The following is a 25,860-nucleotide window of genomic DNA, read 5'->3' as shown; positions in this document are numbered from 1 at the left end:
CACCATGTAAGGAGGAACTTACCTGAGGGGATTTTCCTTTTGTTTCTGCAAGTACATCAGGTATGTGTAATCTATCAATAGGCCATGCAATGGTCTCATTTAGTGCATCACCCATCAATGAGATTGCAGGCATTGGTCTCCATAAATAAGTACCAGGTTTAATTACTAGCTGGATCTTAACTTCTAATGATTTATGCAAATATATACAATCTTATTTTAGTAATTTATGCTCTAGATGTATATAGAGGAAGAAAAATGAAGCTGTAATATACCTCTGAGTCAACAGTGTTAGGAGGCTGGGTTAACTCTTCTTCATCGTCTAAAATTATCTTGTTAGAGGGCCAAGTGATTTTACTTCCAATAGCTTGACTAAGTGAAAAAATGGATTGGGTAGGTCTCCAGACATATGCTTCAAGTTTTGATGCAGAGTTCACAATTACAGCAGCTGCATTAGGACCTAATGGAATTCGACCAATCTTAGATGTTGGTTCACTTGAGAAGAATTCTCCTTCACCAACAACTACCTCATCACTTGAATACCAATCCAATAGCTGGCACCTAATTCCTCCTTTGCTACCATCACTTAAGTCAGATTTGGAAACATGAACATTCTGCCTCTGCAAAGATAACATGACCAACACATAAATTCCAGACAAATTGAATATAAAAGTTCATAGTGTTCAAAAACAAGTGTGAAAGTGTACCTTATGACCAGCTAAGTCACTAACCACGTTCTGCAATTCTTTAAGCTTGCTAAGTAATTCTGCTTGGGTAGCTTCAAGCTTTTGGACATGTGAGTCTCTAGTCTGTAGGAATGCCAACTTGGTAATAGTAGCACCTCTGCCCATGGTTTGTCTTTTCCTAGTACTTGACTCACAGCATCTTCCCTTACATTATCTGTGGATGTGGAGCCCATTTCACTATCAATTGTCTTGATCTTTTCCTAAAATCAAAGAGTAGAATAATTTAAAATTACCAGAAGAACAAACATTTATAAGATTTAAATTGATTCTTACAATTGTTTCTGCAAATTCTTCCCTCACTGGACTCCCATCCGAATGTGTATGTCCTGCGACCCACACCTTACTTCTAGTAACTTTCCTTGGATCAGAACGTTTTTTTCAAGTTCATGCAAATGATTATCATAACATCATTCAATATAAAATTCACACCTATTCAATTCACTACAGCATACATACCATCTCATGAGCTAATCGACTCATTCCTTTGCAGCTGGTAGTGTGAGGAATTTGACCCTTCCTGAGTTGCCTATATTTTTTACTTTGTTCCTAATGACAGAAAAGTTAGTTTAGCATAGTTAATATCCAAAATAGATTACTAATAAGCAATATACATTTACTAATAACCTTAAAAGTAAAAAATTATTCTTCTCCTTCACCAACCTGTTCCAAGCAGATGCACATTGGATGTTGCTAGGCTTTAGTTGCCGTAGTTCAAGCTTGCTTTTAGTAGCTCTAACTTTGGTAACAAGCTTAGATTTAGAAGCCCTCCACAAAGCTCCCATCTGCCTAAAGACTACATCTTTTTGCTAATCTTCTTTCAAATTGAACTTCCCCTGTCAAAGATCCATAAGTTAAACATAGAACATATATAGAAACAATGTAGGCAGAAGTACATATTTATTCAAGTATAAGAAAAAAATGACCTGAATTTCTTCCCACATTACGTCTTTGGTTATGTCATCAAGATGTCTCCAATCATTTAATAGTACTGACACATGCTCTCTTACAAGAGGACCAAGGAACGATGAGAGTGTCACTGATCTACTACAACCATGCTCACCTAGATAGTTAAATTCAACTTCTACCTTCTCCTCTAGATTCTTTGCCACTTTGCGCATTCTAGTTGGACCTCTAGACATCCTCTTTTTGGTCCCCAATTGTTGTGTCTGTGATTCAGAGGCGTTGGAGACTATTTTTGTGGAATTTTCTTGTATTTCTTCCTCAACTCGTTCTATATTATCTTCTAAATGTACAGACATATCTCCTACATCATAACCAACACCATATGTTTCATTCTCCTCTGGCATCACCTTCTTGGTTTTCCTCTGTTTTGCTGACACTACAGGACTCACTTCAAGGCATGCTTGGCGTTTACTACGACGAACTTCATTTACTGCTACATGTTTCATTTTTATTGATTACCTGAAACACAAAAAAAAATGATTAATTCTATACTAGAACACCTTCACAATCATTCCTAACACAGAAATAATCATCATCAGATTGATTTCCTAAATCATCTTCAATTGACTGGATTGATAATGGTGCAGAAACAAACTCCTCTTCTGTCTCTAACATATGATATCCTCTTGGTGGCGCCCTCATAACAACATACCAAGGAGAGCAGTCATCTTCCCTAGAATAAAATACTTATTTAGCCTGCGATGCCAGAATGAAAGGATCATTTAAGTATGATGACTGGTTCATATGAAGATTCACAAGTGTGAAACCATCTTCCTCTTTCACTCCATTCCCTTTGTTAGCCCAACTACACCTAAATAGAGGCACCTAGAACATGTGATAATCAACCAATATGATCTCCTTAATCGCTCCATAGAATTCTACTATGTCTGCAATTTGTCTATTATCTTTATCACTAGCTCTACACATAAAAAATACTTCATAGGATACTCCACTATTCTGTGTCGTCTTATTGACATCATTTGAATGGAAGCGATAGCCATTAATTATATAACCCTTGTAAGTCTGAGCAATATTATTAAAGGGGTAGTCGAAAGTGCTCACATTCAATCTCACAAAAATATTACTAAGTTACCCTTAATGAAAAATACCCCTAATTGTAATTTTTTCCTTAATCCTTAATTAATTAAGACAAAAAAAAATTAAAATCGGCTCTTTGCAAGGCAAAATCAAAAATTTAGGTAAGACCAGGTTACTATTTTACCCTTAATGAAAAAATACCCCTAACTTAAAAGTATATAAAAGTTTAAGTTAGATCTTAATTAATTTAAACCAAACAATAAAAATTGGAAATTTGTAACCCAAAATCGAAATTCTATAGCTAAAGCCGAAAAAATCTAAATTTAGGGTTTAGAGGAAACAGGCTTACGTAAAAAAGCCCGTTAACAAAAAACACGTCCTAAGTTGAAACCCTAAAAAACACTTCTATAAATACTAGGGTTTTTATGCTATCCCCATAACTAAAAAAAAAAGTAGATCTTTAGTTTTTTGTTATGTTCGTAGAATTATTCTTTCATACTGAACTTTGTTCTTCCTTTTATTCATCATCCTCTAATTTCCGTTTTCCTGTTCGTGTAGTGGTTGTTTGGAAGGTAATGTCAAAGAATACCGCACCTTTTTCTATGGTTACATCACCTTTTCGTTTAGGTATTTTAATTTGTTTAAATTTTAGATTGATTATTCATTAAAAAAATTTATTTAGTTGTTATATTGGTTGTTTTGTTGTAGACGATGTTAGAGAAGACGTTACATTGCTATCTACAAATTCAAGATCTAAATTGCAAAGTTGGATGGAAAGCAATTCGATAGATGGTGATCCAAGGAAGTACAAATATGAAGAATTTTCAAGAGAATTTGTTTGGTGTACTCAACATAATCAGTGGAAGCAAAGATCCCCAAAAAAGGAGAAAAACAACTATTATTCATTCGGATTTGATGATCATTATAATTATATTTTAATGCTTTATGATGCATCTTCAATTTTCCGAAAAAATAATGTTTAGCTGTTTTTTACCCATTAGCGTCTAAATTTTTTAGTTTAATAAAATGCGTTTTTAATAATCCTTATTAGATTAAATCTGAAGCATAGACATCATCAGCTAACCCTATATTCAAATATTTAATATTACTCGCTAAAGAAATTTGCGTCGATTAATTTCTTTATCATAATTTCGCTGAATAATAATTTCATATTGTAAAATTAAAATTAACTATATTTTATATTATAATACTGCTATATTACAACTAAATCCGCTATATTACAACTAATTAATTTTAATTTAATAAGAAAGAGTTTTAGGGTTTTATATTTAGTACTGAAAACCAAATAAACCAGAATATAAAAAAAGACGATATATACATATTACTATAAATTTTTTATTAAAAGATGATATTACTGAATGATTTATATAAAATCGTTGTCTAATAACGTTAAACAAACTATTTTACTACTCTTGATTATATCTTCTAGATAGACAATTAGTTCGTAACTTAATAATTAAACATTGGTTCAAAACTATGAAAATTTAAAGATGGAATATAAATATTAAGGGTTAGTTTACTAAATATGAGAAGGATAAAGATAGATATCTTGATTAGCCTACATAAGTTTATCCTCTGAAATAATAAAATATTTATATATTAATTTTATACATCTAAGTTTGAAAATATATTCAAACTATATATCCGATATATATCAGAAATTTATATGTATATATAACAATTTAAAACGATAAACATGTTAATAATTGGTTGTTCTATATAGGAAATTTCACAATAATACGTATTATATATACTATAGATTTTCTTCTTTATTCATACTCAGTTTGAAATTATCTTCATCGTTTCTAAAGAGTTTAAACCAAGATAAATATAAATTTTACATATTGATAATGATAAATATAGGAAGACAGATTATAAAAAAATAAAATATTTATATAAGTTAAAGATTAATGTCCATATTAATAAAAGACATTGTTTATAACGAGTATGTGTGTATATATATTGCCATTCATTACTCAACTTTTTAATAAAAACAATTTCTGATCATAGTTTCAATAGCTATACTAATATGTTTCTATGGTTATATAGGTTTCATTATGGTGAAGAACCATCCTGTTGATGGTGTATCATGTTTGAATCCTTCGAAATATGACTGGAAAATTCAGGTGAAAGTGTTATGCTTATGGGAGGAGAATTGTTTAAAACTTGGACCAAGTTTGGAGATGGTGATCGTCGATATTCAGGTTTGATATTTTCTGAAATAACATGCGTTTTTAAAAATTATTTTTACTAAAACTAAAAACTCTTAAATCTTATGATTATATACTATAATCTTTTTTAACCAGTATATACTCTTTTGTAGGGTGAGAAGGTTCATTGTTCCTTACGTGGTATTCTTTATGATAGATATATTTTCAAGTATGCTGTTGGTGATTGGCTTGAAATCAAGAATTTCAAGGTTGTGGATCAATATGGATCTTGCAAAACTACTACTCATCGATACAAAGTTATTATTTTGTGTCAAACCATGATTAAGAAGGCCATGATTATTGGAGGTGGAGAGTATTTTGATTTTATCGATTATAAACATATATTGGATGGTTCTTATTGTGATGATTACTTGGTCGGTAAGTTACTTAAACATTGTGTTTAGGGTTTACTAAAAATATAATTTCCTTCTATTTCCTAAATTAGTTTTCATTAGGATTTGTATTCATACTGATTATTTTCATTTATTATAGATGTCATTGGAGAGGTTATACACGTGGGAAAGTTCGATAATTGGGACCATGTAGACAGCGACGATGAGCAGAAGGACCGCGTTCAAGTTGTGTCTAAATCAAGTTCCGTCTATGTTCGTCATCTCTTTAAGTTTATTTGCCGAGACGAACTGCCAAACAAGGGATACACTTCCAACGTCCGTCGTCTTTATGATTCTGAGGTCGAAGATTCTGACGACGATAGTTTGTGCAGTGATGATATTGACGACGAAGAAGATGCAATGGATAAAGACTATGAGCAAGAGGAAGAAGAAGAGGATGAAGAAGATGAGGGTTTTTATGATATAATGGATACGGAAAAGGATGAATATATGAGTGATGGATACGGCGATGTTGATAATAGTGAAGAAGAAGAACATGAAAGCGATGAATCGGAGACTGAAACTGATGGCTATGATGATGGTGATAGCGAGAAGATGATACTGGTTATAATGATACACAAGAAGGAACAGATGGAGAGGAGGAATATGATGCAAGTGAATTTAATGAAGATGACGACCAAAAAGAAGAGGATGTTTGTAATCAAACTGTGGACAAAGAGGTCGATGATAAAATGGAATATTCTATACATAATAATATTTGTTTTAATCTTCGAAACAATAGGTATTTGATTCTAACTATGCAAGCGTCTACTATAGTTCATTTTCATTATAAGTATATTTGTTATGGTTATATATACGTAATGTTAATTTTTGATCTTGCTAATATAGTGGAGTCATTTTACGATGTGAGTTGACTGGATCATCGGCCGTTAACTTCTTTAAGGCCTACAAAGCTTTATAGCACCAAAGTCTGATTTGTGTGATTCAATGGGGAGTAATAGACGTTTTCCAAGGTACATGTTCGTGAGCATATTCTTTACTTAACGTTTTTTTTATCTATGATAGCTTTGGTATATTTGTTATTAAATATATTTAAAATTGTTATTCTTATTATAGGAAAAAGAACTGTGTCTAACACCGTTTGTACCCAAGTAAGACTCAATCCAAAGATTCCCGAGGTGGACAACTTCGTAGCAATGTAAGTTTATTTACATCTACAAAAATGATAGTTAACCTTTGTTATGTGACTGATATAGTTTTGTTTCATATCTTATTTTCTTACGAATCCAAGGAGGTCTACCCGCATAAGTAGACAACGTCTATGATTAAGAGAATAGCTATATTTATTATTTATTTTTCATGATTCAGATTGGTTTTAATGTTAAGACTTCATGACTTCTCCTTATTATACTATATTATACGTCTTTTACATATCATGCTTTACGTTTTATAGTCGATGTATTAAATATAAAGTGGTCAATCTTTCAAACTCATTGATATAGTTCCTACCTGACAATGTAACTGTTTCACGGCAAACAATAATAGTCTGAACTGCCAGATTTATTGTTTGTCAGGATAGGGTCTTAGAGAATCACATGCAGTATAGTAATTCGAGTGGGTAACTTTGGAGATTTCAAAATACATAGCTTTTGAATTATTGTTAGCATACAAATTAATCTGAGTCCCACATCAATAAAACGAATTGAATATAGAATTGGATAAGTCCCGAATCGGTCGACGTTTCTGGCCGAAAAAAAAATAATGTTGGGTCCTCGATAAACTTTCGGAAAGTCCCGTGTTGATGCGAATGTTTTCCGATGGATTGTCCTTAAAACCATCATAGAAAAGTTATGAATGAGATTAGTCGAAGAAATATCTCGGACGGCCGACGGTTATTGATAAACCCATCATAGGGGTCCTCAACAAAGTTTCGTAAAGTCTCGTACTGATGTGAGTATTTTACGATGGATTCTCTTCAAAACCATTATAGAATAGTTCTAAATGCCGATGGTCGAAGAGATGTTTCGACCGGTCGAAACTTATCGATCAGCCCGTAGCCAGACCATCCATCCGGACAAGAAAAACTTGGGGTCCTCGACAAAGTTTCGGAAAGTCACGTATTAATGGGAATATTTTCCGATGGATTTTATTTAAATCTATCATAGAATAGTAATAATGCCGATAGTCGAAGAAATGTCTCGACCGGTCGAGGCTTATCGATAACCAGTTTACCGTTCGACCTATCCGGACGAATAAAACTTAGGGCCCTCGACCAAATTTCGGAGAGTCCCGTATTCATGTTAATGTTTTCCGATTACTTACATTCCTAACATTGACAATGTAAGACATTCCCGATGAACAATAGATAAAAGAGTGTATATTGTTGTTTTATTGTATTGGAAAGAGATTTACAAGTACACATGCAACACAGTAAATTGAGGAATGAACTAGGAGTTTTGAAAATTGATATGGATAATTATAAAGACCTCTTATTTGTCCCGTGAATCGCCAACATTAGCTTTTATCTGACGTATTTACATATCGCATTAAATCTATATATGATTTCGAAGCCTTACCTTTAACTTTTCTTACTTTTGCCAACATAAGATTTATTTATATGAATGACAAGTGAGGCGAGTTCACATGTTAAGGGTACATGCATAGGTCATTCGAACCAATGTCAGTATAGACTGAGATTTTAGAGTTATTCAATAATGTTCTAATTTTGTCGACCGTTCATTTATTTATAAGTTAAAGGAAAGGTTGAAATAAAACAGCTCATAACACTACTATTTTCATTATATATAATCACCATCGAGGAAGACGATTGAGCTGAACAAATATAATTCACAGTAGAAGGTAAAAAAATATAATTCTCTCAAGAAAATGGCAGGACAACATTCGTTCGCTGATATCTCTACGAATTCGACTAACAGGAGTGTTTTTGTTAAGCTTTTGGCTGTCTGGAAGCCGAAGAATGATTTGAAGGGAAGAGGAAGAGTATGATATTAGTAGATCAACAGGTGAATAACTTAGATATATTTTGCGTGTAACTTTATTAGGCTAACTATAATTATTGTCTAACGTCAAATGTTATATCGTTTTATAACACAGGGTTGTCGGATTGATGCAACAATTCCATACATTCGATATGCGTCACCGTTCCATAGTCTCATATGTACTTTCCAACTTTCAAGTTATGGAGAATAATCTACAAGTTAAAAATTCTCGCCATCACTTGACAATAAGGACAATCTATCAAACAACAATGGGAGAAGTGGAAGAGATGTCTCGGAAGTCTTACTTCAACTTTATTACATGCACTCAACTTAACAATTCCGAAGTGGACGATAGAAGATATTGTTATGGTATGTATACTTATACTCTCTATATTCAATACATTGACATGTTTGGAATATTTCAAATTCAAAATTTCTAAAATATTTTCTTCTAAATTGGAAACAGATGCTAGCGGTATTGTCTCTAATGTTTCACAGCTTCGTGAAGTAACATTTATAGATGAACAGAATGGCTACTCTAATACCGAAAGCGTTGTGACCTTCACCCTTATAGATGAAACGTAAGCATATTTTGAGTTGCCTATATGTTTGGATTTACTAAAAAGTTCTCTTATATTAACATACATTTTAATCTTCATGATCAGGAAAAAAGAAATAACCTGTGTTGCGGTGGGAAAATCCGCCATAGAATTTGAAAACACCTAGGAGCAAGTTATTTATCAGTATGATGACGATGCCGAAAGTCCTATTATTTGTGTTTTGCGTTTTTGGAGGATCTCTGTGTACGAAGGTTAGTACTGATATTCTTACATTATTACAACTTTTTCTATAATTTTAATTCATATGTTGTGTGTATAATTGTGTATCAATACCAAAACTTAGCTACTCATTGTTCTATAATTTACATAGGTATTCCATCTCTCTTTTCTCAATATGGCTGTTCAAGAATTTTCCTTAATCACGAGTTCATGGAGATGAACATGGATACGCTGCTGTAAGTTTAACGTTTTGCGGTGCTTTTTCGTAACTTATTTTAAAACATGTAATAAGAAATTGCTATGTTTATAATTATTTGTAAATTTAATTGTATACAGGGGTGAAGAACCAGAGCTTAATCCTCAAGATGACAGCTGAGATGAGGATTAATGATCTATTTTCTATAGTTTAATTTTGTTCAGTATTTTTCGTCTCATGATTATGTAAGATGTGTGTTGTTTATCTCATCCAATCAATAATAAATATTTTCAATAAAATTTATGTGATAATTATTATCACTCTAAAACCAAATTTTATAACAAAATTATAATATATGAGAATATTTGGCACGTAAATAAATGTAAAATATACATATATTATACCATACCGAACTCTATTTATATCGAAATATTCAGTTTAAGAATTTGCATTGGAGACTTCAAAATATTAAGATGGCAAACCTACTTTCTAATGCTATCAAGAAAAAAATAGGGGAAAAAGATTTTTTAGTTGATTTGCCTACTTTGAATCCATTGACACACGAATGGAAAATAAGAGTCAAGATTCTGTGAAAGTTTAAGTGTACAACTCCTCCTTACAACTCATTCGATCTGATTTTAGTAGATGGAAAGGTATTTTCACGAATTAGAGTATTGAAATCTTTAATTTTACGCATCTTTAATATTTTACTTAGGGTTCTAATGTATAACAATCTTATATAAATTTATTTGTTTGTATCCTAGGGCCAAAAAATTCATGCCGTGATGGGTTAAGAATTTGAAGACGTTTTTTCACAAAGACTTCATGAGGGGAACTGGATATTAATTTCAGGATTTTCGATGAGCAGAGTTATTGGTAATTTTAGACCAACCGATCAACGTTTTATGATACATTGGAAATCGACGACATGGTTCAGGAAAATTGCTTCGTTGACTTCGGATTATTTCGTTTCGTTCGTATCATTTAGTGATATCAAGAGTGGATATCTTGATCCTATTTACTGTGTTGGTACGTTTTAATTTATATTCATCTACTTTCTTATTCACAGTCTAATTCTAAATTATAAAACGCTTATGTATATATGTAGATATCATTGGACGAGTAATGGCTGTAGGGAATCAAAACCAACATGGTACTCCTGACAACGACTGGAATGAGATATTCTTCGAGTTAGAAGATCTTGAGTATGTTAATTAATTATCTTATACATATTAATAATCGATTTTTTATTTTACCAATTCTAACTTTCTAAAATATAAATCAAGGGGTGATCGATTATCATGTCGTTTACCGAGATCATACGCGAACGATTTCTTTAATGGTTGGAGACATTCGGTTGACAATATCATTATATATGTAATGAGGTTTGCTAGAATCGAGATTAACCAAGGTTGTGTCTACCTCTGAATATTTACTTATGATACCTTTAACATATTGTATAACAACATTGGGAATCTAAGCTGTGTACGTAACTAAATAATTAATGTAGAAACGTGGAGAGTTTCGACGGTGCATAATTGTACGAGCATAATGATAAATCCATTATGTCCGCATGTGACACAGATGAGAGATGCCTTTGCTGATATGGAAGATGGAGAATTTTAAGTTTGATGGAGTTTATTTGATACTTTTACGTTTTTTTTTCTTTTGATCTACTTCATAGAGGCTGAATTATTATTGTTTTCTTGGTTTTTCTAAAGATTATATATATTTAATTTACTTAAATAGCTTAGTAAAATATTATCCAGCGTATGGTTAACTAAAATAACATCATTGTAATTAAGCTTTGCGAAATTAAAGTCTCTAATATTTCATTATTAGACAAAAGTTTTTATATTATGAAATCGTCATTAAATCTTTGTAATAATGATCCCTTATCATATTTCAAAATAAATTTACACATTTTTTTCCCGTGTTGTTAAAATACCAATAAAAGACATTATTAAGAAAAAGTATATTTAGTTAAGGTAAACATCAAATTTAACTCTTTTAAAGATGGCTCATAATAGACCCAAAAAAAAATAGAAAAGAGGAATTATTCGCTTTTAAAAAAATGAAGATTAACATTTATAATATTTGTGGTAAATAATAATTAAATTTGAATGAAAGATAAATGTTAAATTTCTAAGTCCAATATAATGAATTTAGAATCTTTACGTACTTATCATGATCTAGAAATTACTCATAATTAAAACTAAGTAAATAATTCATTATTATCACAACTGATTGAGTATTATCGTATAGACGATTATTTAACTATAAATACGCATACACATGTTCCTAAAGTTTACAGCTACTTTTCCATCATGGCCTCTATAAAAAAAAAAATTCTCCTTTTGATCTTGCTAGCGAAATCAATCCTGCTAATGATCAATACAAGATCAAAGTGCGTGTTATGCGGATTTGGAAATCTTTCAAGACTCTAGAGATGGTACTGATTGATACAGAGGTACGTTAGCCTCACATCTGTTTTAATTCTAATATTTGACTAAGTTATATCATACGTATGTGATAAAATATATGATATATTGTATATGTATAGAACTTTTTGTCTAATGTTTTCTTCTGTATGAAAGGGAACAAGGATCCATGCATCTATTGAGGAGTCTTTGGTCAAAAAATTCCAGCACTAGTTTGCTGTTGGTGATTCGAAAATAATAGACACGTTCGATTTAGTTGATTATGATGGTGATTACAGAACAAGTTCTTCAGGTTTTAAGATGCTGTTTTACAGAACTATTACGGTCAAGCCGTTTGATTATTTCCCAGCGCCAATTTCTGAAAAATATTTTCGTGAATTTTCCGATATCTTGGCCGGAAAAACAGACAGACATTTATTGATCGGTGAGTTGTAAGATTGGTAATGTATTGTTTTTAAGTAAATTATTTTCCAAATCGTATTAATGTTTTGTTGTTTATGTAGATGTAATTGGCCAGATTGTTAACGTCGACTCTCTTGAGAATGTCAAAACTAAAGGGAAGGACAATGTGAAATTAAGTTTCGAATTGCAAGATTTAACGTATGGTTTTTGTTTGATTAAGAGTTTATCTTTTAATATATTATAATATATTACAACAAAAAACTCACTATCCATTTATTAATAGGGGTACAAAGTTAAATTGCACGCTTTGGGGTGATGTTGCTAGGAATTTTGAAGGTTCAATAAAAGAACATGATGAATCTGTCGTCGTTTGCGTTATTAGATATGCATGCATTAAGGAGTGGAGAGGTAACTGTTCATTGAATATAAGATATTGCTTTCAGGTTTTATTACGGTTATATATTATATGATTTTCGATTTTCAGGGGTTTATAGCATATCCAACTCTTTCGGTTCAACGGATGTTTTGTTCAATCCAAATATTCCAGAAGTGGAGAACTTTACTAAAATGTAAGTACTTTCGTATAAATTAATTACGTATGATTGTTAAACGTGTTATAGGTATATATACATGTCCTTATTAGTATGTTTTGATTTTCAAAGGATGCCATCGGACGTCGTCGATTTTGTTCAGATTAATACTGAACCCAAAAATGAACAACCGAAAGTTACACTATATGAAGAGTTCTTCGTACTCAATGAAAAGATGACAATAGACGACATTCTTTATGCACTAGAGGTATTTTTAAATTACATGTTATAGAAAAAATGATGTATTTAATGATTATACGTTTGCTTATATTCAGGTGCGTACATGTGTTACGATCGCAAAAATTATCTCCGTAGAGACATTGCCTAAATGGTACTACCTTGCTTGCAAAGTCTGTAATAAAAAAGTTCAACCATACCCACTAGATTCTCAAGTCGGAAAAGAACGATTATACAGCTGTGGTGTTTGCGACAAAGACGTTACATATGTGGATTGCAAGTACGAGTCACTCATTAGTTTCTTCTTTAAAATTGATACACCTATTAAGATGTGGCGAAGACCATTGAGTTGTGATTTTTTGTTTTTTTTTTATAACAGTAGGTTTAAATTAGTCTTACATGTCTCATATGGAAGTTCGCCACATATTAGGCTACTTTTCTTTGACGGTTTGGCTCAACTTCTCATTGGAAAAAAGGCTGACGAATTGGTTGCAAAGATAGGTGATGTAACATTTTTAACATTCATATTCTTGATAAATTTAATAAACGGTGTTTAACCAATAGATTCATATGCTTCAGGATGATCCTTCAATTATTCCCAACGCTATTTCTTTGTTTATTGGAAAAACTATGTTGTTTAAGGTTTCGATCACAAATGACAATTTGAAGAGTTCAAAAGCGGCATATGTTGTTGAAAAGTTTTGGGAAAAAGAAGATATGGTCGTACAATTTGTAAAGGTACAATGTTACGAATATTAATAATAGTTATTCTGTGATAACGAGAAATTTATTCTGAAATATATTCATGATTCTTACATTTATAGGATAGCTATGCAAATGCCGATGTCAACTCTCGAGTTCTAGAAATAACAGATGGAAATGACGAGAGTTCTTCAGTTGAATCGGCTTCATCTCCGTCGAAGAAGAAAACTTCCCGAAAGAGTGGCGACTCTGCGAAAAGTCATAATATGATTACAAGGAAAAAAATCAAAACTGAGAAACTAGCTTAAGATTGGTTTTATTATTTTGGATTAATTTCAAAGATGCGATGTTCTAATATTGTGGTATATTGTTTTGGATTGTTATTTTGGATTATCAAAAACATGCTAATCTTTAATGTTGATTTAATTATTTTTAATTTTTTGCTCAAACTATATCATAATAAGTGATAATTTGAAATACTATGTTATATATTATAAGTTATATTGAAATATTATAATAGTATTATAAAGAAATTATTATTCAATAATGAAATTAATTAAAAATTATCCAAGTATATTTAAATATTTGATTATTTGAAACTGTTTGGTGTGACAATACAAGTAAAATATAGGAAACTATTTGGTGTGACAACAAAAGTGAAATACTGGAAATATCCCAATAATGAGTATTATGTCTAAAATTCCTAAAGTTATAGGAAACTGTTTGGTGTGACAATACAAGTAAGATATATCCCTAATACAAAAATATATGCAAAACTATAGATAAGCAAAATTTCTAATTTAAAGGATAATGAAAATGTCAACAATAATATATATTAAACTAAATGGAAATATACAAATTCGCTAATCAATAAAATTAAATTAATTATAAGATTAATACGATTCTTAATTTGATAATCACGAAATCTCTTCACCATGAGTTTATATATTAGATACAAATTTTACTTAAACCTATCGTTCAGATCTTTGAGTTGAACATCAAGTAAAGATGATATTATAGACATAATTTCATGTTAGGACAATGATTAACTGTATTTTTGATTTTTTTGTAGGTCGTTACGTTTAGGAAAACACAATGAAACCTTCCAAGCTTCCATATCGGAGAAAGAAATATGCAGCTCATGGTATGTTTAAAAAATAGTTAATCAATCTTTGAAACCTATACAAAAATTAAAATTAAAGAACGCTGACTTTTAAATTTCTAATATTTACAAATCAGGTCTTAATTCTAGAAATAGTTACCCAGTTTTTAAATCTATAGAAGATGTCTATATAACGAGACCTACGAAGCTTCCATACCGGAGAAAGAAAGATGCATCTCATGGTTCGACTAGAGAGAGTGACTAAATGTCTTATATCTTTAAAAATATAATATTCTAGAACGATTATTTCCAAATTTCTAATATTTATGATTCAGGTTTTGATTCTAGACATAATTACCAAGTTTTTAATTTAAATCTATAGCAGATGTCTCTATACCTACATCTATACATCACCAATTTGAAGACATGACACACAAAAACGTATGTAAAATCGACAGGATGAATAGAATGCATGTTTTGAAATCAAGAAGAACGGAGAAGGGTAACCAAGGTAACATTAACTTTTATTAATTAAAATGTTAATGAGTAAAACAGCTTCTCATCAACATGCTAACCAATTATTATTCATTGTGTAGAAACTTTGCTGCTACCTGGGTTACAAGAAGATTTTGTATGTTTTATTGCTACTGATTCGGAGTCAAATAGAGGAAGCGAAAATGATATGTCTACTGACGAGTCTGATACCGAACATGGTGATGATAGTACAACGTCTAATGTAATCGGCGGATTTACGGCTGTTAAAGCTGGGTTACAAGAGAACGGTGTGTTTAGTTTCCACTTTAGTTTTTTTATCCGATTACTATCACTAATACTAATAATGGTAGTATGTACATCATAAATAAAAATAAAGGAAATTTAGCAGCTCTTACGTAGTAAATTTTGCGCAGGATATTATGATGATGGTGATCCTTTTTATACATGTGAGAATTGTGGAGCCTATATGTGGTTTGGAGAACGTGTGAATAAAGAATCAAAAAAGGAAAGCCTGTTTTTTCAATGTGTTGTCATCATAGAAAAGTTAAACTCCCTCTTCTCAAACCTCCACCGAATACGTTGTCATCGTTGTTCTATAATCACGATGATAGTAGCATCAATTTCCGTGATAATATAAGAGCATATGATTTTTTCGTTCACATCTCTAGGAGGCAAGGTTAACCATTCTGTTAGTGATGGTTCTGGACCCTATCTGTTTCAGATGTGTGGAGAAAATTATCACCGTATTGGTGATATTTTGCCAGAACCGGGTAAAACACCTATGTTCTTACATCTATATATTCATGATATACAGAATGAGGTTTCTAATAGAATAAATGCATACGGGTAATAATAACATCTTCGTGTTCTCTTATATAATATTTTAAATTTATTTTCCAAAATAAATAATTCACATTTTTGGTGTTTTTATAGGAGATCTGCATCGATCGAAAATTTGAGGCCCTTGACTGTAGAGCTAATCAAGAAGATGCTTGATAATTATAATCCGCACGTCCGGGCTTTTAGGTCGGCAAGAGAGAAGTTCAATATGGATTACGGTGTGGAAGATTTAAAATTACGTTTGCCTTCGGATAGAGCTTCTGATGAGAGGACTCATAATCTACCTACTTGCAATGAGGTTGCTGCTTTGATTCCTGGTGATTTTAATTTCGGTGAGAATAAGCGTGACATTATTATAGAAGGTCGTACAGGCAATTTACAAAGAATAAGCGAGCTGCATCCGGCATATATACCTTTACAATATCCTTTGTTGTTTCCATATGGAGAGGACGGCTACCGGTTAGGGATTGACATAGGTTTTGTAGATACTGCTGGACGGAAAAGGAAAACCGTGAGCATGAGGGAATTTTATGCTTATCGAATATTGGAGAGATATGGAGAAGCGTCTACGGTTGTTATGTCCGGAAAATTATTCCAGCAGTTCTTAGTCGATGCCTTCACGTCTATAGAATCAAACAGATTGAATTATATTTGGATGAACCAAAAAAAACTTCGGACAGAAAGAATAGATAAGATACTCGAAGCTGCTGATAAAGGACGTACTGATCTTTCAGACCATGGTAAAATAATTTACATACCTTCGTCGTTTACTGGAGGAAAACGGTATATGATGCATCATTATTTAGATGCAATGGCCACTTGCAAATTCTTTGGTTTCCCGTACCTTTTCATAACGATCACTTGCAATCCTAAGTGGCCTGAAGTTGTGCGATATATTACTAGACATCGTCTTAAACAAGAGGATAGACCAGATATTTGTTGCCGGGTTTTCAAAATGAAGTTAGATAAGCTTATGCATCAAGTCACCAAAGAAAAAACTTTCGGCACGGTGAATTCTGGTACGTATCTTATTTTAATATACATTTGATTAATATTCTTATACAAAATATATATATATATATATATATATATAGTTACGTTGCCGTTTTGATTTTTTCGCAGCTATGTATACAATAGAATTTCAAAAAGGGGACTGCCTCATGCTCACATGGTCTTATTTCTGCATCCGGATTGTAAAATGCGCACAACAGACGACATAGATAAATTCATAAGTGCTGAAATACCGGACAAAGAAGTGGATAAGTATTTATATGATGTTGTTTCTGATGTTATGATTCATGGGCCTTGTGGACGTCAATACAATGATAGTCTTTGCATGAAGGATGGTAAGTGCACAAAATTCTTTCCAAAGCCATACGTAGATAATACTATGATAGATGATGCTGGTTACCCAGTATACAGGCGAAGAGATGATGGAAGATTGGTACATAAGAGAGGTTTCGACTTAGACAACAGATATGTTATTCCGTATAATCGAGAATTGTCGATACGTTATCGTGCTCACATAAATGTAGAGTGGTGCAATCAGTGACGTTCAATCAAATATCTTTTCAAATATATCAGCAAAGGACCAGATTATATAAGAGCATCTGTAGGAGAAGAGGATGAAGAAAATGAAATTAAACAATATTTTAACTACATGTATGTATAGTAAAATTATAACTCTATTATATTTAAAGGTAACACTAATATACTTAAATCATGTGTTTCTGTAGATATGTATCAGCATGCGAAGCTACATGGAGAATATTAGCTTCCCCGATATGTTATCGTACAACGCCAGTTGAAAAACTGCCATTCCATCTTCCTGGCCAGGAATTGGTTGTTTATAATGAGGATGATCCAATAGAAAATGTTATGTCACGTTCAACAAATGGAGGGAGCAAATTCTTAGCATGGATGGAATGCAATAGACTTGACCCTGAAGCTAGGAAGTTAACGTATGCCGAATTTCCCACCGCTTATGCATGGTATAAAAAGGAAAAATGTAGAAGCTGAGATCAAGGAAAAGAAGAAGTTTCGCAATAGGAAGGATTACGTACGTACCACCTTCTATAGGGGATGCTTACTACTTAAGAGTATTGCTTAATAAAATTCCAGGTGCGACCAGTTTCGAATTCTTGAAAACGGTAAACGGGGTTCTTTACGGAGAATTTAAAGATGCTTGCTATGCATTAGGATTATTGGATGATGATAAAGAATATATTTCAGCCATAAAAGAAGCAAGTCTCTGGTGTTTTGGGAAGTACTTAAGGAAGCTATTTGTGATACTATTGATTTCAAAGAGAGTATCTGTTCCGCTTAATCTTTGGCTCGCGACAAGAGATTTACTATGCGAAGATATTTTATCCCTTCATAGAAACCCCATGAATAAATAAGGTACATCGGAATCTTAGTGAAATTTTTATAAAATATTTGCTCTATTATTTATATATGTCTTTATAAGATATTTTTTACAATCATCGGTATAAATAATTCTCGATATAATATTTATTAATTCTATTATACAAAATGAAATGCAGGTATTATGTTAACACAAGCTCAAATACGGAACATATGTTTGTCAGAAATCGAATTGCTAATGCGTTCGAATGGCACTTCCCTTTCTTTTTTCACTAATATGCCAACACCAGACGATAGTGTGCTAAACCCTAATGAAAATAGGCTTATCATGGATGAGAAAAACTATAAGCCTCATGAACAAAAGACAGAATACAACAGACTATTTTCTATGTTAACTGAAGAGCAAAGACGTGTTTATCAAGACATAATTTACTCGGTAAATCAAAACAAGGGTGGTATGTTTTTTGTGCATGGATTTGGTGGTACTGGAAAAATTTTCTTGTGGAGTATACTTGGAGCTGATATTCGATCTAAAAGTAATATTGTTCTAAACGTTGCATCAAGTGGAATAGCTGCTTTGCTGTTGGAGGGTGGTAGGACAGCTCATTCTAGGTTCTGTATGCCTATCAATATAAACGAATATTCAATGTGTTCGATCGATGCAGAGTCCGATCTGGCAGAATTGATTAGAGAAGCGAAACTCATTATATGGGATGAGGCTCCGATGATGAACAAACATTGTTTTGAAACGTTGGATAGGACTTTGCAAGATATAATGAAGTGCAATAGGATTTTTGGAGGTAAAGTAGTTGTTTTGGGAGGTAATTTTAGACAGATTCTCCCAGTAATTCCTGAAGGTGGTAGGGTCGCAACAGTTTTGGCCTCTATAAAATCATCGTTGCTTTGGCCAAGTTGTAAAGTTTTGAAGCTTACAGAAAATATGCGCTTACGAAAAGGTGTTAATAACGTGCAATCGGATGCTCTCGCCGAGTTCTCAAAGTGGCTCCTGGATATTGGTGATGGGAAAATCAACGAGCCAAACGATGGCGAGGTCGAAATAGAAATACCCGAAGATTTACTAACAGCATCTGAGGATCCTATCCACGCAATCGTTCATGAAATCTATGGTAAATCCTTCGCTAAAGAGAATGACCCAAAATTCGTTAAGCGAAGAGCTATTCTTAGTCCGAGGAACGAAGACGTTGATAAAATCAATCAATATATGCTTTCTCAACTACCAGGTGTGTATTATAATTGTTTACGTGTATTTATTCTATACATATTTACCTGTGTCTTATACATATTTATCAATATTATTATAGGTGAAGAAAGGCGTTATCTTAGTTTGGATTCCATTGAAACATCGGATACGAGTGTTTTCGACGATATGGTATACTCGCAGGAATTTTTAAACAGTATAAATGTTTCTGGATTACCTAAGCATGAATTAACATTGAAGAAGGGAGCCCCTATCATGTTGCTAAGGAATATAGATCCTAAAGGTGGTTTGTGCAATGGTACGAGGTTAATTGTTACTCAGATGGCTAATCATGTTATAGAGGCAAGAATCGTAACAGGTAACGGTATTAATGAAAAAGTACTTATCCCTAGAATGTTTGTGTCTCCGCCAGATGCAAAGTTTTCTTTCCGTATGAGGCGTCGCAAATTTCCTGTAGCTCTTGCGTATGCAATTACTATTAACAAAAGCCAAGGTCAAACGTTGGAATACGTTGGATTGTTTTTACCAAAGCTAGTCTTTACACATGGACAACTATATGTTGCACTATCTAGAGTGACGACGAGAAAAGGATTGAAGATTTTGATTACGAATGAAGATGGGACATGTCAAAACAAGACTCTTAACGTATTTTTTAAAGAAGTTTTTGATAACATTTAGTTACGTATCAAGTTGTTGCATCTCCAGTTTTACGTGCTTTATTTTCAAGTAAGAATAAATATTATCATGCATCCACTTTTTTGGTTGCGCTCTTGAATAATTTCGCTTTTTATAGTTAATCTTTTCAATTTTTAATCGAATAAACCTAATGTATATTCTAAATAAATTCTCAAAAACTTATATTCGCTACTTTAAAAAGGTATTACAACTAAAGAATTATATTTGGAAATTCGATTAGTGTTAAAAAATCTTTAAGATACCAATTTATCAAAAATAATCAACATTAATCATATCTAATTTATTATTTATGATTTGAATACAAAATACTAATTTCACACGAAATAATAGATTTATACAAAAAGTGAAAAATTAAACTTAATTGAAAACAGAAACGACGCACTGTTTTGATTAATGATTATATATATTGTTTCATTTATAGGTTTTTCATCTTCTTCCGACTGTGAATCTATTTGGCAATAGTGAAACCGATAAAACTCTTAATCACGAAATCTCTTTCTACACTTTCTTCAAAAAAAATCACGACATTCTTCACGGCGTTTCAAAATGCGTAGAGATTGCATAGCCAATTTGAATCCGTCGAAGACTGATTGGAACATAGACGTGAAGATTTTGAGTATTGCTTACAGGAGAGATTTCATGACGACAAGGGTTTTAATCCTTGCTGATCAAAGGGTAAGTATCTATCCTATTTACATATAGCATTCGTTTGTAACTTAAATCGATTAGTTGAATGGTTTATATATAGCAATTTAAGCAAAACTCGATTATTGTGATCATGGTTGGACATAATGTTCTAAGTAGATGAATTCTAAATGTAATTGTGTTAAACTCAATTCTTCAGAACTCTATAACATATTAATCACTAGAACTGCTTAATAGGTTATATTGATTGGTTTAGATATAACAATTGAACAAATACTGGATTCTCATTGTAGGGTGATCGTATTGAGGCTTATATATTCTGCAAGAATTCCAAACACTCTGTTCCTAATCATATCTACGATGGGGAATGGTATAACATTCGAAATTTCAAGGTCATCAAGACAGTCTTGCCAGAACGGAACACCAGCCATCAGTACCATATAAAGTTTATTGAGGAGACAGACATGATGATCCTAGAAACTCTGTCCACCTGAGATTACTACTGGTTTGAAGATTTTAGTCATGTCTTCAAAGGAATCATCCCATTCAATTATTCGTATGGTAAGTTTGCTTTTATTTTACAGCATTTTGTAAAAAGTTCAGTATGTTTAAAGTAATAAATTTTAACATAAGTTTGTCTTCTTGCGAGTCATGCTAGATTTCTTCGGTTCTGTTATTGATGTTGGTCCTTTGAAAGAAAAGTTTAGAAAGATGGATGAGTATGGTAATGCTTATGGAGTCAACGGTTTGATTTTCCAAATGATAAATGGAAGGTAACTTAATAAACGTTACTTATGCTTACTTACATTTTACATTGAAAACTTTGCTTATAAATTAGTCTTACTATATACAATTGCCCTACTCAGGAATGAAAAAATCATTTGTCATATTAGAGGAGTTAGTGCTCAGAACTTCTTAAGGGAGTGGAGATCAAAGGGTTACAATATTAGTTACAAAATACATCCGGTCTTCTGTGTCCTTAGATTTTGGAGAGTATCTACATATCACGGTAAAGAAAGCTTTCACTCTATTTGAATGATTTACATTTGAGAATAGACAGATTATGAAATATTAGAATTTCATTTGTTCTTTACTCTTTCTAGGTAATCCCTGTATTACGAATGATGCTGAATGTGATAGTGGAGCTTCAAGAACATTTTTGAATCCAACCAATAATGGTCTTGAAAACCACAGGATAAAGTAAGTTTAGAAGTATTGTTTTAATAATATTGATGTCCCATTGCTGTCTACTTAATATAGATTCTAACCAACTTGGCTATGTAAATTGTAGCTTTGAGTTTGCTGCAACCTACCATTTCGGTTTATCTGCTAAGGAATGAGTACAAGACAGGTTCAATGCAGCTATCGCATAGGAACCAAGTGGTCTGCTTATGCATGTTACGATGTTGTGTATATTGAAACCTTCATAAGACCAATATTATGTTTCAGTTTATATTTTGGTTAGAGGCTATTATGAATCATCGGATAAATTAAGTAAGAACTATGCTGTTTTTGATTTTTATATCATGTTTTGGTTTACAAATTTATAACTTTCGGTCTACTGCTTGATATATAAACATTTACCATTACATTGATGATCTTTAAACAATGGGCCAAATTTATCTTTCAAGTTCTTACAAACAAATGAATTGATAATCACATTGATTTCCTTTTTGTTATTCTAAGTGATAATATCACTTCGTCGTCAAAATATAACGCAAACGGTGTATATTTATCCGGTGAACCGCGGCGAAGCGCGGGTTATTTCCCTAGTTAACTATATAACCCTTGTAAGTCTGAGCAACATGTCGTGGTCCAAAAGCAAGCCATCTCAGTCTACTAGAATGGTCTTTCGAGTTACTTGGAATCTAACATGAAACAAAAAACAAGTCATTATCCTTAAAACTAAACAATATCATTAAACTAAACATTAAATAAGTCATGGAATTTTTCTAACATTTTCTTTGATCCACTGTGGGAATCTTTCTGTATGATATTTCCACAATAGAGTTTCATTTTTTGCACATCTTGCATCTCTAGTTTGTAGTTCTTCCAAATGCAACATCTTTCATAAATTTAGTCACTGAAAATATATTATACAAATTTTTAAAACTATGACTCTTTTAGTTTTGCACTCACTCAAGATATGGATCCATGACTGTTGTATTCATAAGAATATACCGATGAGCTATGTCTCGCTCCTTATCTGTAAGGATCTTCTCTGTAGCTTGCTGTAGTGGTTTGCCTTAAAGGAAATTTTGATATGCCTCAATATCTTCATTGCGATTAATGGTTTCATGAACTGGGAAAGATTTCTTAAGGAATTCAAAATAGAATGCAATGCATTCACCAGCGAAGTAACCTTCAGCCATACAAGCTTCTGGCCTTGCAAAATTCTTCACATAAGCTTTAAGTGTCTTCATGTACCTACATGTGAATAAGAAAATACGAGTGTTAGCTACACATAATGTAAGTTTATTATCTTACTATATCTATAAGAAAAATAAATCTTTACCTCTCAAAAGGATACATCCATCTGAAATAAACAGGGCCACCTAAGCGTGCTTCTCTAGATAGATGTATTGGCAGGTGAAACATAATGTCAAAAAGTGAAGGTGGAAAGTATCTCTCCAACTGGCACATTGTTTCCACAAATTTTGATTCTAATGTAACGAGCTTCTCTGAATCAATTACACGTTGGCACAACCTGTTGAAGTAATTGCATATACGATTCACTGCAACACGAGTTCCTTTAGGCAGTAAACCACTCAATGCCAAAGGAAGCAGATTCTGAATAAGAACATGGTGGTCATGTGACTTCATACTACCAATGTTAGGAGGATCTACTGTCACACAATTGGAGATGTTGGCACAATATCCATTAGGGCCTCTGAATTTGGATAACCTTTTAAAAAATTTACGTTTCTCTTCTTTAAAAAATCAATATGTAGCTGGAGACAAGTTATTTCTCTTACCACGCATCTCAGTATGTAAGTTGCTTCGGATACCAATATCTTCTAAGTCTTTTCTTGCTTTCAAGCCATCCTTGGATTTTACACTATGCATCAGAATGGATAATAATGCATCAGACACATTCTTCTCTACGTGTGTTACATCAATATTATGCCTCACTGGCAAGTACTGTCATATAAACACAAGTTGTTATCAGAAACACATTTTAGTAGTTACAGTTAAAAACAAACATTTAATTTAAATGTACTAACTACTAACCTTCCAGTAAGACTATTCAACGAAGATTGATCTCTTTTTCCTCCTCCATTGATTATCACCTTCTTCATACTCATCACCTGAACTCACATTGTCATCATTGGCTCCATTCATGTTTCTCTTTCCTTTCTTATCTAAAGGTTTACCAAATTCATTCTTGAAGTCTTTAAGGCTCTCATATATTTCTGCTCCACTCTTAATTCTATTTGCAGTGCCAAACTCCACTGTGTTGTCAAACCATACTTTCTTACGTCTGTAAGGATGTTGTGGCCTCAAACGCTTCCTGTTACCCATATAAACATGCTTGCGACTATGCTTCAACGACCTATGAGGTGTATCCTTCACACAAACATTACAGTCTTGCTTTCCCTTCACTTTTCATCCAGCTAATGTACGTAAAGCTAGATAGTCAGTGATACTCCATAGCAACATAGCTCTTAAAATGACACTCTCATTCTTGAATGAATCATACACTTCCATACCTTCATTCCACAATTCCTTTAGGTCATCTATCAATGGGTGAAAATATACATCAATGTTGTTGCTTGGTGCTGGAATCCCTTTCTTCTCCTCACCCGTATGCTTATTCTTTTCCCATCTTGATTCATTACATCTTGGACAGCTCACTAACTCCTCATATTGATTCCTGTAAAGGATACAGTCATTTCTGCACACATGAATGGCATCATAACCAAAACCAAAAAGCTTTAAAAATCTCTTCATCTCATCTGTAGACTTAGACAACACATTGTAATCAGGAAGCATGTCATGAACTAGCATCAGAAGCTGATCAAAGAAGTTTTCTAACATCCCACTCTTGACTTTTATCTGGTAGAGTCCCATGATTGCAGAAACCTTTGTGTAGTTCTGAGAAGTTGAGTATAATGGAGTTTTTGCATCCTCTAACTTCTTCCTAAACTCAACTTCTTCTTGACTGTCATTGTCATGCAACTCTTCTACTTTCTGATTCTGAGATGATTGCTTGCCTTAAAAGTTGTCCTAATCAAATCATAAGCCTCACTTTCACAAGTAGGAACATATGTTCTCTTATCATTCCTCAAATCACCATGTTTACTCCAACAATTACTTCTCTTGTACTTTAGATCCATCCCTCTAATTACCAGATGCTCCAAAATGATCTCCTTTGACTGATGAACCACATTGCAGGAATCAAGGTAAGGACAGAACATATCTGATACATTACCCAAATATCTTGCGGAATCAAACACAAACTTAGTTGCACCTAACTCATACTCAAGGCTATTCATGTAAGTAACAGTAAGTGATAATATAAAAACTCTTAATCCCCAATCATCAAATAAAATCAGTGAAGAATTGTAATGAAATTGAAAATTCTTATACCTTGGCAACCAGACCCAAGCTTTCTCCATGGTACAACAGCTCCGACCAAAGGTTCATACAAGTAATTATCAGAGAACCTCACGTTTAGCCACAACAACCTTACAAAACGAGATCTGATAAAATAATCGAGTTTGAGTGAGATACCTTTGTAGATTGTCTTCTCTTTTGCGAAATTCGAACTACAAAAGGAAAGAAAAGAAGAAATTAATCATCTCAGCTCTAAGAAACACTTAACCTAACTGAAGAATCGAAAGCGACGACTCAAAAGTGAGAATATACCAAATCGAGCAAAACG

At 32.7% G+C, this 25,860-nt stretch overlaps 1 protein-coding gene, 1 long non-coding RNA gene and 1 pseudogene across 4 annotated transcripts; 2 read left to right on the top strand and 1 right to left on the bottom strand.

The window, feature by feature from the left end:
- The first annotated feature begins 10,427 nt into the window (after positions 1–10,427).
- LOC111829043 lies at positions 10,428–13,922 on the top strand (annotated as a pseudogene).
- A 4,770-nt stretch (positions 13,923–18,692) lies between these two features.
- LOC17874456 (ATP-dependent DNA helicase pif1) lies at positions 18,693–20,312 on the top strand. Its single transcript, XM_006279267.2, has 2 exons — positions 18,693–19,656; positions 19,738–20,312. The coding sequence occupies exons 1-2, from the start codon at positions 18,693–18,695 to the stop codon at positions 20,310–20,312; spliced, it is 1,539 nt and encodes a 512-aa protein (XP_006279329.2).
- A 2,659-nt stretch (positions 20,313–22,971) lies between these two features.
- Positions 22,972–25,698, bottom strand: LOC111829033. Of its 3 annotated transcripts, none has more exons than XR_002832617.1 (5): positions 25,566–25,698; positions 24,686–25,351; positions 24,207–24,589; positions 23,491–24,116; positions 22,972–23,402 (listed from the first exon to the last, which is right to left on the bottom strand). It is a non-coding gene; the product is annotated as an uncharacterized LOC111829033 (long non-coding RNA). The 3 variants fall into 3 exon arrangements; XR_002832616.1 differs by having other exon boundaries at positions 22,974–23,402; positions 23,491–23,818; positions 23,951–24,116; positions 24,207–25,351; XR_002832615.1 differs by having other exon boundaries at positions 22,973–23,402; positions 24,207–25,351.
- Positions 25,699–25,860: the final 162 nt, after the last annotated feature.

Source organism: Capsella rubella, unplaced genomic scaffold, assembly GCF_000375325.1.
Source record: "Capsella rubella cultivar Monte Gargano unplaced genomic scaffold, Caprub1_0 scaffold_25, whole genome shotgun sequence".
Taxonomy (NCBI): domain Eukaryota; kingdom Viridiplantae; phylum Streptophyta; class Magnoliopsida; order Brassicales; family Brassicaceae; genus Capsella; species Capsella rubella.
Note: the sequence above shows the minus strand (reverse complement) of the source record. Positions and strands in the feature narration are given on the sequence as shown.

What these genes read in the sequence shown, in the direction of transcription:
- LOC17874456 (XM_006279267.2), top strand. Translation starts at nt 18,693, where the DNA reads ATGCCAACACCAGACGATAGTGTGCTAAACCCTAATGAAAATAGGCTT. An exon ending in TATGCTTTCTCAACTACCAG is followed by an intron (nt 19,657 to 19,737) that starts GTGTGTATTATA and finishes ATATTATTATAG; the next exon opens with GTGAAGAAAGGCGTTATCTT.